This window comes from Neopelma chrysocephalum, unplaced genomic scaffold (assembly GCF_003984885.1).
Source record: "Neopelma chrysocephalum unplaced genomic scaffold, ASM398488v2 Primary Assembly neopelma1_44, whole genome shotgun sequence".
Taxonomy (NCBI): Eukaryota; Metazoa; Chordata; class Aves; order Passeriformes; family Pipridae; genus Neopelma; species Neopelma chrysocephalum.
The window spans coordinates 18492720-18504927 of record NW_020897703.1 but is presented as its reverse complement, the minus strand read 5'-3'; the positions used below and the strand labels follow the sequence as shown (position 1 = coordinate 18504927).

The window sequence follows — 12208 nt, the reverse complement described above, 5'->3', positions numbered from 1 at the left end:
GCACAGAGCGGGCCGGCGGGAGGCCGAGGGGCAGCGCCGCCCGCCGCCAGCGCGGCACGGCACGGCACGGCACGTGTCGGGCGGAGCGTGGCGGCGGGGCCGGGGCGCGGCGCGGCGGCGGGCGGCTCTCCTGCTCCGGCGGTGCGAGGTACGGGCCGGGGAGGGGGTGGGTCCCGGCGCTTGCCTCTGCGCTGCCCCGGCTGCAGCAGCCCCGCCTGGCTGCCTTTCCTCGGCCCCGTGTGCGGGGCGCTCCGGTGCTGCACGGTGCGTGGGGCGGTGCGGGTGGCTGCACGGTGCGGGGCATGGTTCATGGTGCATGGCATGGCACGGTGCGGGGCGGTGCATGGCGCGGGGCACGGCACCGCACGCAGCGCAGTGCCCGGTGCTGGATGCGACGCGGAGCAGTCCCGCGCTCGGCACGGCACGGTACGTGGTGCAGTGACCCCAGTGCCTGCCTATGTCCCTTCCCTCCCCCGGCTGTACGTGTATCTGTCAGAGCCGTCCGTATGTCCAGTGGAGGGATTGGTCCTCGTTACTGTCTGGTGCTGGCAGTTCATTCTGGACTGGGTTTTGTTCCGTGTGTTCGTGTATGTGTCTGTGAGCTGCATCGGCTCTGTCCTGTCTGGTACTTTTGTGAAGGGCCTCTGAGGTAGAGTCATGGAACAGAGTCGGTGCTTCAGGAGTGAATGGCTGTGGTGGTTCATCCAGGGTAGTTGAGTATAGGATTCATTGAAATATTTAAACCTTCTGAAGTAGTTGTGTAATATTACAAATTTCAACATAGCCATGTGGTAAAGAGATCCACAGGTTAAATCCTTTATGCCTGGAAACTTTGTGTGTTTACTGTCTTTTTTGTTGCCTTTGCGTTCTGTTATGTGTGTCCATTTCTCTGACGTGTCAGAGGAGAGGTAGAGGCTGTGCAGCCCACTCCTGTTTTGTTCGGTTTTGAGGCTGTGACTGTCAGAGCAGCATTCGAATGCTTTGGTGTATGCAGCAGCACCCCTCCTGTTCCTCTCCTCCATGAACAGGCTCATCAGTATGTCTTCCCAGAAAAAGCTTCCCAGGCCTCTAATCCTTCTCCTTTGTGAGCTCTTCCCGTCTGCGTCTATTAGCCGGAGTCCCTTCTCTTCCTCTATCCTCAAACCAGCTTTGCCCCTGTGGCTTTATCCCTCCCTATCTTAACATCCACTCCTAGTCTAGACGCTCCACAGCTAAATTATACTCAGCTGATGGCCAAGGGATTAGGGAAGAGCTGAGGAGATGGATGCGTGGCCTGATGGCTGTCTCCACGCAGCCCCTTGCCCATGGAGCTGGGGCAGCCCCTTGCCCAGGGAGCTGCCTATAGTGTTACCGGCTTATCTTTATTGCAAAGGGGCAGTGTGACCTGCTTGCCTCTGCCCCTCGAAGATGTGCGTTTTTCACAGCAAAACAGGGAAGCTCCTGTACTGGCATTGTGAGGCAGCCTTTGGGGGTCGGGGAAAGCCCCTCTGGAGTCCCTGTGAGCAACATGTGGGAGATGCCATAGCTGCCAGAACTGCAGGGACGTGCCTGCTTGCTTTCCTTCAGCATCTGTTAAGCCTAGATGGTCAGTATGGTGGTCGGTACAAGGTACGGTCACTTAGGTGAGCCAGTTCTGTTTACTGATGTGTTTGTGGAGAGAGCAGGGATATGTGAGTGTGCACAGGTTGGCAGACTGTGGATTTTTCTGGACACCCTTTGAATCTGGCCTGCTGGCATGATGCTTTTATTACTGAAAATTACTTCCAGCGGGAATGCTGAATCATGTACTCCCCATAACCAGGAGATACAGTGGAATGAAGGTATCAGTCATTTGCTTTTATTTAGTGGTGTCTGTTTGTTTTTTGTTTTTTTTTTTAGTTTCCCATTTTGTCTTGTGTTCTTATGGCAGCCCAGGCAGTGATACCAGTAGGCTGGGCACTTCAGCATGATGCTTATTAGCAGTATTCTCCATGATATTGGTTTTAAGTTTCTATTTTAAATTTTAACCCATTCCTAAGTCTCTTTGTTAAGGGCTGCCTGACAAAAAAAATTAAAAAATCTTTACTTGTGTTTTACACTCTTGAGATCTTTCCAGACTGCTGGTTTGTCCCCTCCCCGTCTTAGTCATCCCATATTGTGGTAGACAAAATTAGCTCCTAACCTTTCCTTATAAATCAATTTCTCTAGCCCACTGGCAATTTTTGGTTGCTCTTCTCTGAACTCCATCTGTTGTGGGTAATAGAAAAGCCCGGCAGGATCTGACTAGGTGTCCATCCAGCCTTCCTCCAAAGGTGGCACAGAGTAAGGAGCAAGTGGCCTCTAGTGGCCAGCCATCAATTAATGTACCAAAGGGAAGCAGCAGTGCTCCCAGGCTGTGGACTCTCCATTCTCCAGAAAGCAGAAGAGCTGATAGGGTTAGGATTGGAGAACATGCCTTCCATCCTCACCTCTCTCCTCCCCAAAGAGGCAGAGCCTCCAGACAGCTCAGCCCTGAGCCCCTCTGGCTTGGGGCACCCACACATCGCATCCTGCTTTCACAGGGTGGTGAATGGGGCATTGATGGAAACCCTGTGGGTACCTCACAGTCCCTCTGAAATTTCAAAGCAAGTCCCCAGGGCTCTTGTACTTCTAGTACAACTGTCTGGCTTGTAGTTGTTCACCAGCATCATTAGAATGACATAGCTTCAGCATAATTCAGAATACGCTGAATTCGGTGGGTAAAGAAAGACTAAGTGCTGGATTTTCCTTCCCTTTTGACTTCATTTAGGCAGTCAGGCAATAGTTTTAAACTCAGTGTAGCGTCTTGCAAATCTAGTGTCAGCAGAGCACATTGCATCCAGCAATTCTCCCAGACATGGGTTTTCTCCCTTCCAGAGCACAAATGCCCCTGCAAACCTCTGCTTTGCTCCAGACATACCTGAGCTTGACCTGAAACAAAGCACAGTGCTTCACAACACAGCTGATAGGTTTTAGTTTCCTTCAGAGGCCCCACGAGGCACAGTGGGACAGAGGTGGCAAAGAGGTGGAGCTGAGCATTAGCATTTTTTTTTGTTAAATTACCATTTTGCTAGTTTTTAGGGTTTTGCTGTCCAAAGCCCCATCATCCTTTTACTCCCTCAAGTAATTGTGCTTGTAACACGTTTTTGCAGACAGTCTGGAGCTATGAATGTTCTGTTCCTTAAAAATATTCAATCCTTTCTTTAACAGATGTGATGCCATGGCCCTGCAGAGTGAGGTTCCCCTGCCAGGTCTTCCCACTGGAATAAAATGTTCCTTGCCTTCAGTTTCAAATGTACTGCTGTTTGTTTTCATGGAATTATACCCTCTTCTTGAGTTAAATGCAAAAGAAAATAAAAGCTTTATATTACCCTTTTCTCTATCATGTCTTCTACTAAAAGGCAACTCTGTCTCTGCCTACAGATGATTTCTAGACCTTTCTCCTTTTTTTTCTACTATCTCTCTTGGAACCCTTTTGCTCTATTTTTCTTGGAAAACAGGGTTTGAAGTTGAAGATTACAGCTTAAGATCTACAGAGTGGATTAGGTGTTTTAATTCTTTTCTGCCTTGTTGCTTATGGCCTGGATGCTGCATTTGCTGTTTAGATGTCTGTCTTGGCAGCCTATTTCTCTTGAGCTGTTCAGGTCTTATTGAGGGATTACTGAAGAATCCAACTAGGTGTGTTTCAGGGGTTTCTTCCCTTACGTTTTGCCTTGTTCCTGATAATTAGGAGGATGGACCAAAGGAGAATGCTTCATCAGTGGTCAGATTAGCTCCTCAAAAACTTGCCTTACAGATGGCCCTCGGATTTTTGGTTTGAATAAGCTCTCAGGTAGGCAGAGTAACCAGAGACTGTAGTAGCACCTTCTAGAGATCTTCAAAGATAGAAGGGATGATGAAGTGGCCTTACTGGTGTCACCTTTACACCATCTGTTTTAGTGGCCTGTCTTGAACAGTGTCCCATACTAGGGACTTCAGATGAAATAGTAAGAAACCCCTCTGCAGATAACCAGGACATAAACTATAATATTTATTCCAAAGCTTTCAAAGCTGGAGAATAGCTTGTTCTAAAAGATGGATTTAACTTCTTGTCCTTTTCTTTGTCATAAATACTTGTTTTATAAAAACTTGTTACCAGAGAGATGGCCAAGCTATCCTCTGACTTTGCAGTTTTTTACTCCTTGATGACATCACTGAAAAAAATGTTTTCTTTTGCCAGTTTTTAATTCATTTGTATTCTACCTTTGTAGTTTTAACAAATGTCCCTTTTCTTGAGCTGTGAGCTGAGGACACTTTGCCTCTCCCCGTGCCCAAAGCACTGTGCATGTGCTTACATCTTCTCTGTTTCTCCATATGAGTTCAGATGAGTTTTTGGAAGCCAGCATCTTCCCAGAGCCAGTCTCTGTGTCATCTCCAGTTCTTCCTGGGGTGCAGCTCATGCTGAGCTCAGCCTGCACTGTTGCAGTAGATGATATGACTACAGCTGTTTGTGTGTTAATTTCTATCCCATTCCTTGTCAACCGTGGCACCTCATTGCCTTCTTCACTTGCAGTTGCATATTGAGCAGATCGTGCCCTTGGGCTGCCCACGGGGTCTTATGTGTCCCTTGGCCCCGCCTGTTCTGACAGGGCCCAGATCTGCAGCCTGAAGGTTGGCCTCTTTGCCTGTAACTTGTGTTGTTTTGTGTGTGGTGTTTGAATGATGAACTGTTTGTCCTTGTGCTATCTCTGTGGCCCGCACAGATCTCTCTGAGGTTCCTTCTGGCCTTTTTTGGGATCTGCCCAATAAAGCTAGGTGCCACAGGACCACTCTGCTACCTGCTCCTGGCATGCCCCCCCAGCAACTGATCTCTCCAACTTTATTTTTCCCTGGTGGTCAATCACACAGCTTTGCACAAATGTGCTGGTGGAGACGTGTCTGAACATGAAGCCTTTCTTTCTCTTGCACAGCCCATGCAGGAGCTATATGTAGCTGCTGTCTCCATGAGTCCCTCTGACCTTTCAGAGGAGGACAGGGTCCCATCTGCCCCTGAACTGTTGGAGCCGGTGGCCAAAGCAGTGCAGGCTGGGCCACTCACCCCAGCACGCTGCCAGGGACAGGCCTGTCCTAGTGATGCCGGGGAGGTTCCCTGAGGGCCGGTGAGGTGACCTCTCTGGGTCAGGAGCCAGGGGGGTTGAGGGCAGTGGCCAGCAGTCTCCCACGACGTTCCCTTGTCCTGCCCTCTCTCCACAGGTTATGCCACTCTCCAGGTTTGCTGGGTGCCTGCCGGTGAAAGAGAAGGGTTGATATTTTGCCCAGGCCCTTAGGTCCTGAACCAAAATGGCAGCTGGAGAGTCCCCTCCCGTAGGAGATGTCTTCATCGACCTGCAGCAGGTGAGGTGGGAATCCAGCAGCAACGGGGCCGTCTCTTCTCCGGGGACTGTGCTCCTGCCAGGATGAGAGCAGGACTGCTGTCCTGGCAGCGTGCTGCAGTAGGAAACACAGCCTGTGTTCACCAGGGTCAGGTCTGCACGAAGGGTGCCCCAAGGCTGCCCATGAGCCCACATCCACTTTGTGCAGACAGCAAACTGTGGCCCAGAAAAGGCCATAGGTTACTCTGTGGGGTCCCTGTGCCTTCACATGCCATTAGGTGGGGTAAGCAAGTGACAGGAGGAGCTGGGCAGCTCGTAAATAGACAGTCCCCGTTTAGGCTGGGCTTGGAACACCTGTGTGTGCTAAGGTGAGAGGAGAAGCAGTCTCACCCACAAATACAGAGTCGCTCCCAGGTCAGAGCTAGGAACAGCTGAGGGATGCAAGGAGAGGCACAGCTCGGCTAAAGCTGCCTTGCTTCCTCTTTCTGCGTAGCACAGACAGATTTGTCACAGTTGGGCCTCCTCCTGTTTCCATGGAAACACGGGAGTCCACAACAGCTCCACGCTGGCATTTCGGCTATATTGACGGAAAATTTTACCAGCTGCAACTGCTCAGGAGACAGAAAGGACAGGGGTCACCTGGTAATGCTCATCTGGGGATGTTCCCACTAACAAAAAACAGAGAAGTGCCCATAGCCTGAAACGGGAGGCAAATGGGCAGGAAAGCCTGAAGAAAGCATCCAAGGGGAATGGGCAGTCCCTAGGTGTGTGTAAGGGGAGGTGGGAAGGCACAGGATGGTCTGTGATCCAAGGGCAGCTCACCAGAGCAGGGATGCTGTTTTCTAAGGGGAAATGCAGAGGAGGTCTAAGAATGAGAAGGATGGCAGACTGGGCAAAGGGAAGGCCAGAGGACAGCAGTTAAATAAGAGAGAAATTCCAGCCAAACAAAAGCTACACATCTCCTCTAATGGGAAAGACAGGCACTGACATAAGCTCTTGATACCTGCTGCTCAAGGGAGGTGTGGAGGAACTCTAAAGTATCTCTGCAGAGTGTGCCTTGGAGCTTGCTGATCTGTTCTGCCTCTTGGTTTTGAGTGCAGCTGTGCCTCTGTGTGAGAAACTATGCCCCAGCCCTGTCATGTGGAGCCTGCTCCTCCTTAGCAAGCCAGCACTGTTTGCAGGGCAGGAGGATCCAGAGGGCTGTAAGGGTCTGTGGTGGTTGATTCTTATCTGGCGGTTTCTGTGCAGGGCAGAGATCGCGCAGAGAAAGCCTCTCCTGATGCTGAGGACGATGAGGACTTGGATAAGACTTTGTCAATCGAGAGATTTGGGGACCTCATAAGCAAGTCAGCATCAAGCAATCTGGAGAAGCAAAGTCGCAGCTACAGTGAGAGAGATTTTGAATGTATGTAGGTTTGAACTGTTATACCCATTTCCACCCTCACTGCCAACCCACACGTGCTCTGCAGCCTTGTGCTGGGACCCTGCAGATTGTATTAGCCTGCTATTCACTTTCTCCCTCCAGAGTGCTCCCAAAGTGCTATGTACACACAGTTTAGCACTTGTGCCCACAGCCTGTTCCCAGTCTGTTCCCTGTTTTCTCTGTCTCCACAGGCATAGCTGTTGCACAGCCCACGCAGCAGTGTAGCTGCCCAGGGTGTTCGATCACCCCATCTCAGGGACCTCTGCAACTACTTCCCCAATATTGAAATTTCCAGTTTAAAACAATTTTTCTTCCATGTGCCTGCAAAGAAACATCCAAATATGACAAGAAACCAGGCTATCCTCCCCAGTCTGAAAGCAGATGGCTCCAGTCAGACATGCCTATATATTTCTGAATAGAAACCATCGGGCTTCTCTGATCAAAGAAAGGACTGCAAAATAAAAATAGAGTGTGAATTTAAAGTGCTATAACTATCTCACCTTAGTTCCTCCGAGCAGCATATTTATTCCTCTAAATGCCCTTCCATGATGGAGGCAACCATCTGCCCAAACTCACTTTTGCTGAAATGAGAGTGTACCCACAAGAGTGACTGTAAGCCATTGCCTGGTGTAACTGAGTTGTGTTACCTTGTAGTAAAAGCACTGAAGGGCACAAAGAGGCCCGCATCCAGCAGCCTGTTTGTGTGGCAGACACGTAGCAATGGTTGGGATAGTTTCCCAGTCTATGGCTCTACGCAGTCACATATTGCTTATTTTCCAGCTTGGCTTTGATGGGATACAACCTTGGGAACATTATGTCCCAAGTACATCACCAGGCTGTTTTCTGCTTGGCCACTCATTTCCAATGGCTGTTGTAAAAGTTTGCTGGTAAAAGTCCATTACTGTAGTGCACTGCAGCTGCAGGTTTCTGCTTGTGTCATTTCTTTGCGAAGGCTCCATTCAAATAATACTTCCCACCTGAGCTCACAGTCACTCGTGCACATGGCTGCAAGGTGCTAATAGCTTTGCTATGGGTTGAATTCCTGTCCTGTGCCCATAGGACCTACCTGCTCAGAAGCTCTGCCTGTGTGCACAGGTGTGCGGGTTGGCTTGGAGGACATGGGCAATCTGCTTGAGCATGCATGGCAGAAGCTTCTTTGAAAATTTGACTAGAGATTTGTTCTGTTTGCGGTTGGGTTTTTTTTCCCCTTTTTAATAGGAGAGTCCTTCTTCCTTTGTCAGAATCAAGCTTGTTTTCCTCTGAGCTCCTGATGTATTCCTGTTGCCTAGGACTACGTCAACCCTGGTTATCAGAAGTTTTATGCAGTTTGTATTTATAAAGCTGGAAGATCTCGTTGAAAGATAACATACCAGCCTATGGAGGTGAATGCCCTCTAGGCTTAGAAATGTTTCCTGCTCTAGTCAAAGCCAGGAATTCCTAATATGTAGGCTCTTCCTTCTGGGCTCTCTGTCCAAATTACTTTTTCATATCTCTTGTATCAAGTTCACCAAGAAGTGTAATCAAACATCTGGGACACTGGTTTGGCAGTAACTTTCCATACAGGCAGACAGTGCAAGGAATGGAGCTGGGAAGCAGGGCAGGGACTGGACCCACAGGAGGACAGGGAGGAAGAAGAGGGAGGCATGGATCTTTTGTGTTGGGTAGAGGTGTGTTTTTCCCACCTCCAGCTCACCTCTGTGGAGATGTGATCAGTTGACACTGGGCAGCTAAGTGCAGAGGTGAAGAACAGTGCTCCCTCTGCTGTGCCAGATCACACACTTAGCATCACTGTCCTTCCCTGCAGCCCAAGGCTTTGGTTTCCTTCTGATGTTAAGCATAAATGTTTCTGTTTTGGGCTGATGTGAACAAGCCAAAAGGGAAAGATGGGCTGTGTCCTCACCAGCAGCTTTGTCTTGTAAAAGGAGCAACGTGTGTATAGTTGGGGCCTTCTTTGCTTCTTACATTAGAAATTTATCCCTGGCCTATCCATGGTATGCAGAGCAGTGCTATTTAAGTACAGCAGCAGGACAGGAGGGTCTTTCTGCCAAATCTTGTAAGTGAAATAGGGTACATCTAGCTAAGTCAAAGAAAAGAACACTTTTGAGTAAAAAGTTTTTATAAAGAGCCCAAACTCTTTGTAGATGTCTGACCAGTCCCAATCTCCTCTAATCTAATCACAGGCCTCTCCTGCTGAACTAGGGGGATGTGTGAAATATCCCTGCTGTTCCCAAGGGGGGAAATAAGGGAGAAAAGACTTGAGAAACCAAAGGAAAGGAAACATGATAGCAGAACAATGAACCTGCCTGGCTCTCCCAGGGAGAAGGTTACAGCTTCCATTGAAAATGTCCTTTGAAGGTAGTTTTCACTGTAAACAGATTTTGCTGCCATGTCACAGGAAAGCTGGGAAGGAACCAAATCAAAATAGACTGAAAACAATTCCTCAGGAAGAGCTGCCGAGCAACACCGCCTTGCCAAGTGGCTAGTGCCCCCCTGAATTCAGTGGTGCCGAGTGCAGCCCCACGATCTGTCCATCCTGCAGACTGTCTATGGGAGGCTTTGTGGCTGCAGATAGACCTGGCAGAAATCCCCATCTCTTATGGGGAGATGCTGAGTTTGCCCTGTTCCCTGCCTGGTGCCTTGCCTTTGTTTTGCAGTGAAGGTTCAGAAATGCCCTTAATTTCTTCTCACTCACTCTTAATTCCCATGACACCCAGGTCAAGCCTGTATGAATTTCTCATTGTAGATTAGTTTAAAGAAAAGTCCTCCTGCCCTGTTTTTTTTACTCTGATTTTTAAAAGACAGCCTCCTAATTGAATCTGCATTTCAGAGGCTGGTGGACACACACCCTCACAGTACCTGGAACTTAGACTTAGGTTGCATCTGCACTAAAAGGCTTGGTCTGTTTTTCCTGTCTATGGAGGAAGGACTTTCTGTCAAAGCCTGGAAGATAAATAACATCTATTTAATAGCATCTATTTAACTCAAAGAACCCTGTGCAGAAATCATAGCACCACAGAATCATTTGGGTTGTAAAGACCTTTGAGATCATTGAGTCCAACCGTAAACCTAGCACTACATCCACCACTAAGCCATGGCCCTAACCACTAAGTTATTTTGCCTGTTTGAGAATGCAAGGGAATGTTGCCTCTGGTAGGTCACCACAGCTCTGTGCAGCCATTCAAATGGCTTTTGGCAACACTGGGAGAGGAGTCCTGCCTTCCCCAGGGCTGTGGAGTTGTGTTGGGGTGGTTTGGCACTGCACAAGGGCTGTCTCCCCACCTACTCCAGGCTGGACACAGCCTGCCACATCACTGAAAGAGTTTTGCTATGTCCCTGTGGGCTGGTGGCTCTCCTTGCCCTTCCTGGCCCTTGATCTCCAGACCATGCTGTTTCCTGGAGGGGCGCCTGGCAGGTTCCTCCCAGCCTCTTCCTGCCCCTGACTCTCTTTTTCTCTCTCAGTCCACCGCCAAACCTCGCACCACATCCATCATCCCCTTTCCACTCACCTCCCTTCTGCCCTCAAGTTCCAAAAGAGGCCCCCCCGTGCCAGCAGGAGGAAAAAAAGGAGGAGGAAAAAGAAGAAAACCTCAGTACCCCCCTCGGAGGTCACCCCTACCATCCAGGAAGAGGACGAGGAGGGAGGAGAAGAGGAGGAAGAAGAGGAAGAAGAAGAAGAGGAAGAAGGAGAATCTGAGGCAGAGGAGGTTCAGGAGAAAGAAATCTCTGCTGAGTCTGAGGGCGAAGCTCGTGGGAAGGAAACATCCCCTAAGCTGGAGCCTCCAAGCAAACCAAAGGCAAGGCCAGTGCATCCCTACCTGGATGGGGCTTGGAGGCTGGGGGGAGGTAGAGGGAGGATTCCAACAAGTGTATTGCTCAGTGGGAAGAAGTTGTAGCTGTGTAGTATTGTGGTAAGAGTGTTCTTATCCTTGCCTAGCAGAGATGGGCCCTTGGCGACAGTGACAGGTACGTCATTGCTTGGGGTGGATGCTGGGGAGGGCATGCTTGACCATTTTGGGGGTGTAAGATCCATGGGGAAAGATCAATGTGTCCTTAGGGTTTATAGGTTGGTGAGGGGCTCAGTATGACCAGTCCCAGGGTATGGGGCATGAGGGGCAAGTTGATGTTGCCTGTTCGGGGAGATGGTGACATGGGGAGGATCTGCATGCTAAGGATTGGGATGAAGGCTGCCTGCTCCAGCTCTTTCTGTCAGGACTGTTGTCTCTGCAGTTCACTGTCGGCAGCGATGAGGAGGAGTCCAGCAGCGCTCTGGCTCCCGCGCAGTTCCACGTGGAGGAGGAGTGTGGCATTTTGTCTCCCATGCCTCGCTTTGCTGACCTTCTGCAGGACAAGGGCCCTGCCTCCCTCCACAGGTAGGTGAGCGGTGCCAAGCTGCCTGCTGCTCCCCGTGCCTCAGGGTCACTGCACAGTCTGTCCCCATGGGTAGTACCTGTGCCCAGCCTGAACTTGCCTGCTGAGCCAGAGGGGACATAGGGCCCAGAGGGAGAGCAGCTGTGAGTAAAAGGGCTACTCTCCAGTCGGACAGTCACTCCACAGGACTCCTGCAACATCCTTGAGTCTGTGGGATCCCCAGGGTATGGGTTTGGGGCCACTGGGCTGCACACCTGGAGTACCCTTCCTCCCACCTAATTTATGCTTTTGTGCTGACCTGCAAGATGGGAAGCCCCAGGAGGGAACTCTGAGGCCATTGAATCAGAGGTGGGTCTCCAGCACTGACTGTAAGCTGATCCCACTCTGTGGTAGGGGAGAGGAAGAGCAGAAGGGACAACCTTTAGGCTTTGGGATAGGTGACTCCTGGCTGTACTCCTTCTCAGGGACTTTTTGGTCAGGGCTGGGCCAAGGGACTCCAAACCCTGAGGGCCATCCTCATTCACCCCACTTGCTACCATCGGTCCCTTTGGTTCCTACAGCCCCCCCGGGCCTCGAGAACGTCTGTCGCGTGGGTGGGAGAAGCGCAAGCCCTGGGGCCAGGTGGCGAGTGGACAACGGGTTACCTATGACTTGAAGGAGAGGATGTGCATCGGCAGCATGACCACACTGGAGAGTGCAGCATACCAGCGTGTCCCCACGGACGAGGCTGAGGCCCAGATGCTGGCATCCGCTGACTTGGACGGCATGAAAAGTGAGGCTTTACAACACTACCTGCATTACCAGTGTGTGTGTGTCCCTTTGTCCCGTGCTCGTCTCTGCTTTACACTCTTCCCTAGCAATCTCAGGCATGGTGTTCAGCCTGCCACAGGACCTGGTCCTCACTTACCTCAGACCCTGCTTTTCCAACAGTATCTCATCTCTCTCAGCTTTGCATTGTCCACAGCACCTATCCCCATGTTTTCAGCATCTCTACTCCCACCCACTCAATGAATCCTTGCTTCTCCACCCACCCCACTGCCCTCTCTGGTTCAGGGCTCCCAGCATTTCC

General features: G+C 50.4%; 1 protein-coding gene across 2 annotated transcripts in view; it reads left to right on the top strand.

The window, feature by feature from the left end:
- Nucleotides 1-12208, top strand: part of SLC4A3 (solute carrier family 4 member 3) — a 35085-nt gene that overhangs the window by 963 nt on the left and 21914 nt on the right. Inside the window, exons 1-6 of one of the 2 annotated variants that reach the window (XM_027678779.1) lie at nt 66-148; nt 5230-5370; nt 6597-6753; nt 10231-10565; nt 10999-11141; nt 11700-11911. In XM_027678779.1, the coding sequence (XP_027534580.1) occupies nt 5317-5370; nt 6597-6753; nt 10231-10565; nt 10999-11141; nt 11700-11911 (901 nt within the window). In that variant the 5' untranslated portion in view covers nt 66-148; nt 5230-5316. Of the gene's footprint in view, nt 1-65; nt 149-5229; nt 5371-6596; nt 6754-10230; nt 10566-10998; nt 11142-11699; nt 11912-12208 lie in introns of those variants that run through there. The other variant, XM_027678780.1, reaches the window with a different exon arrangement.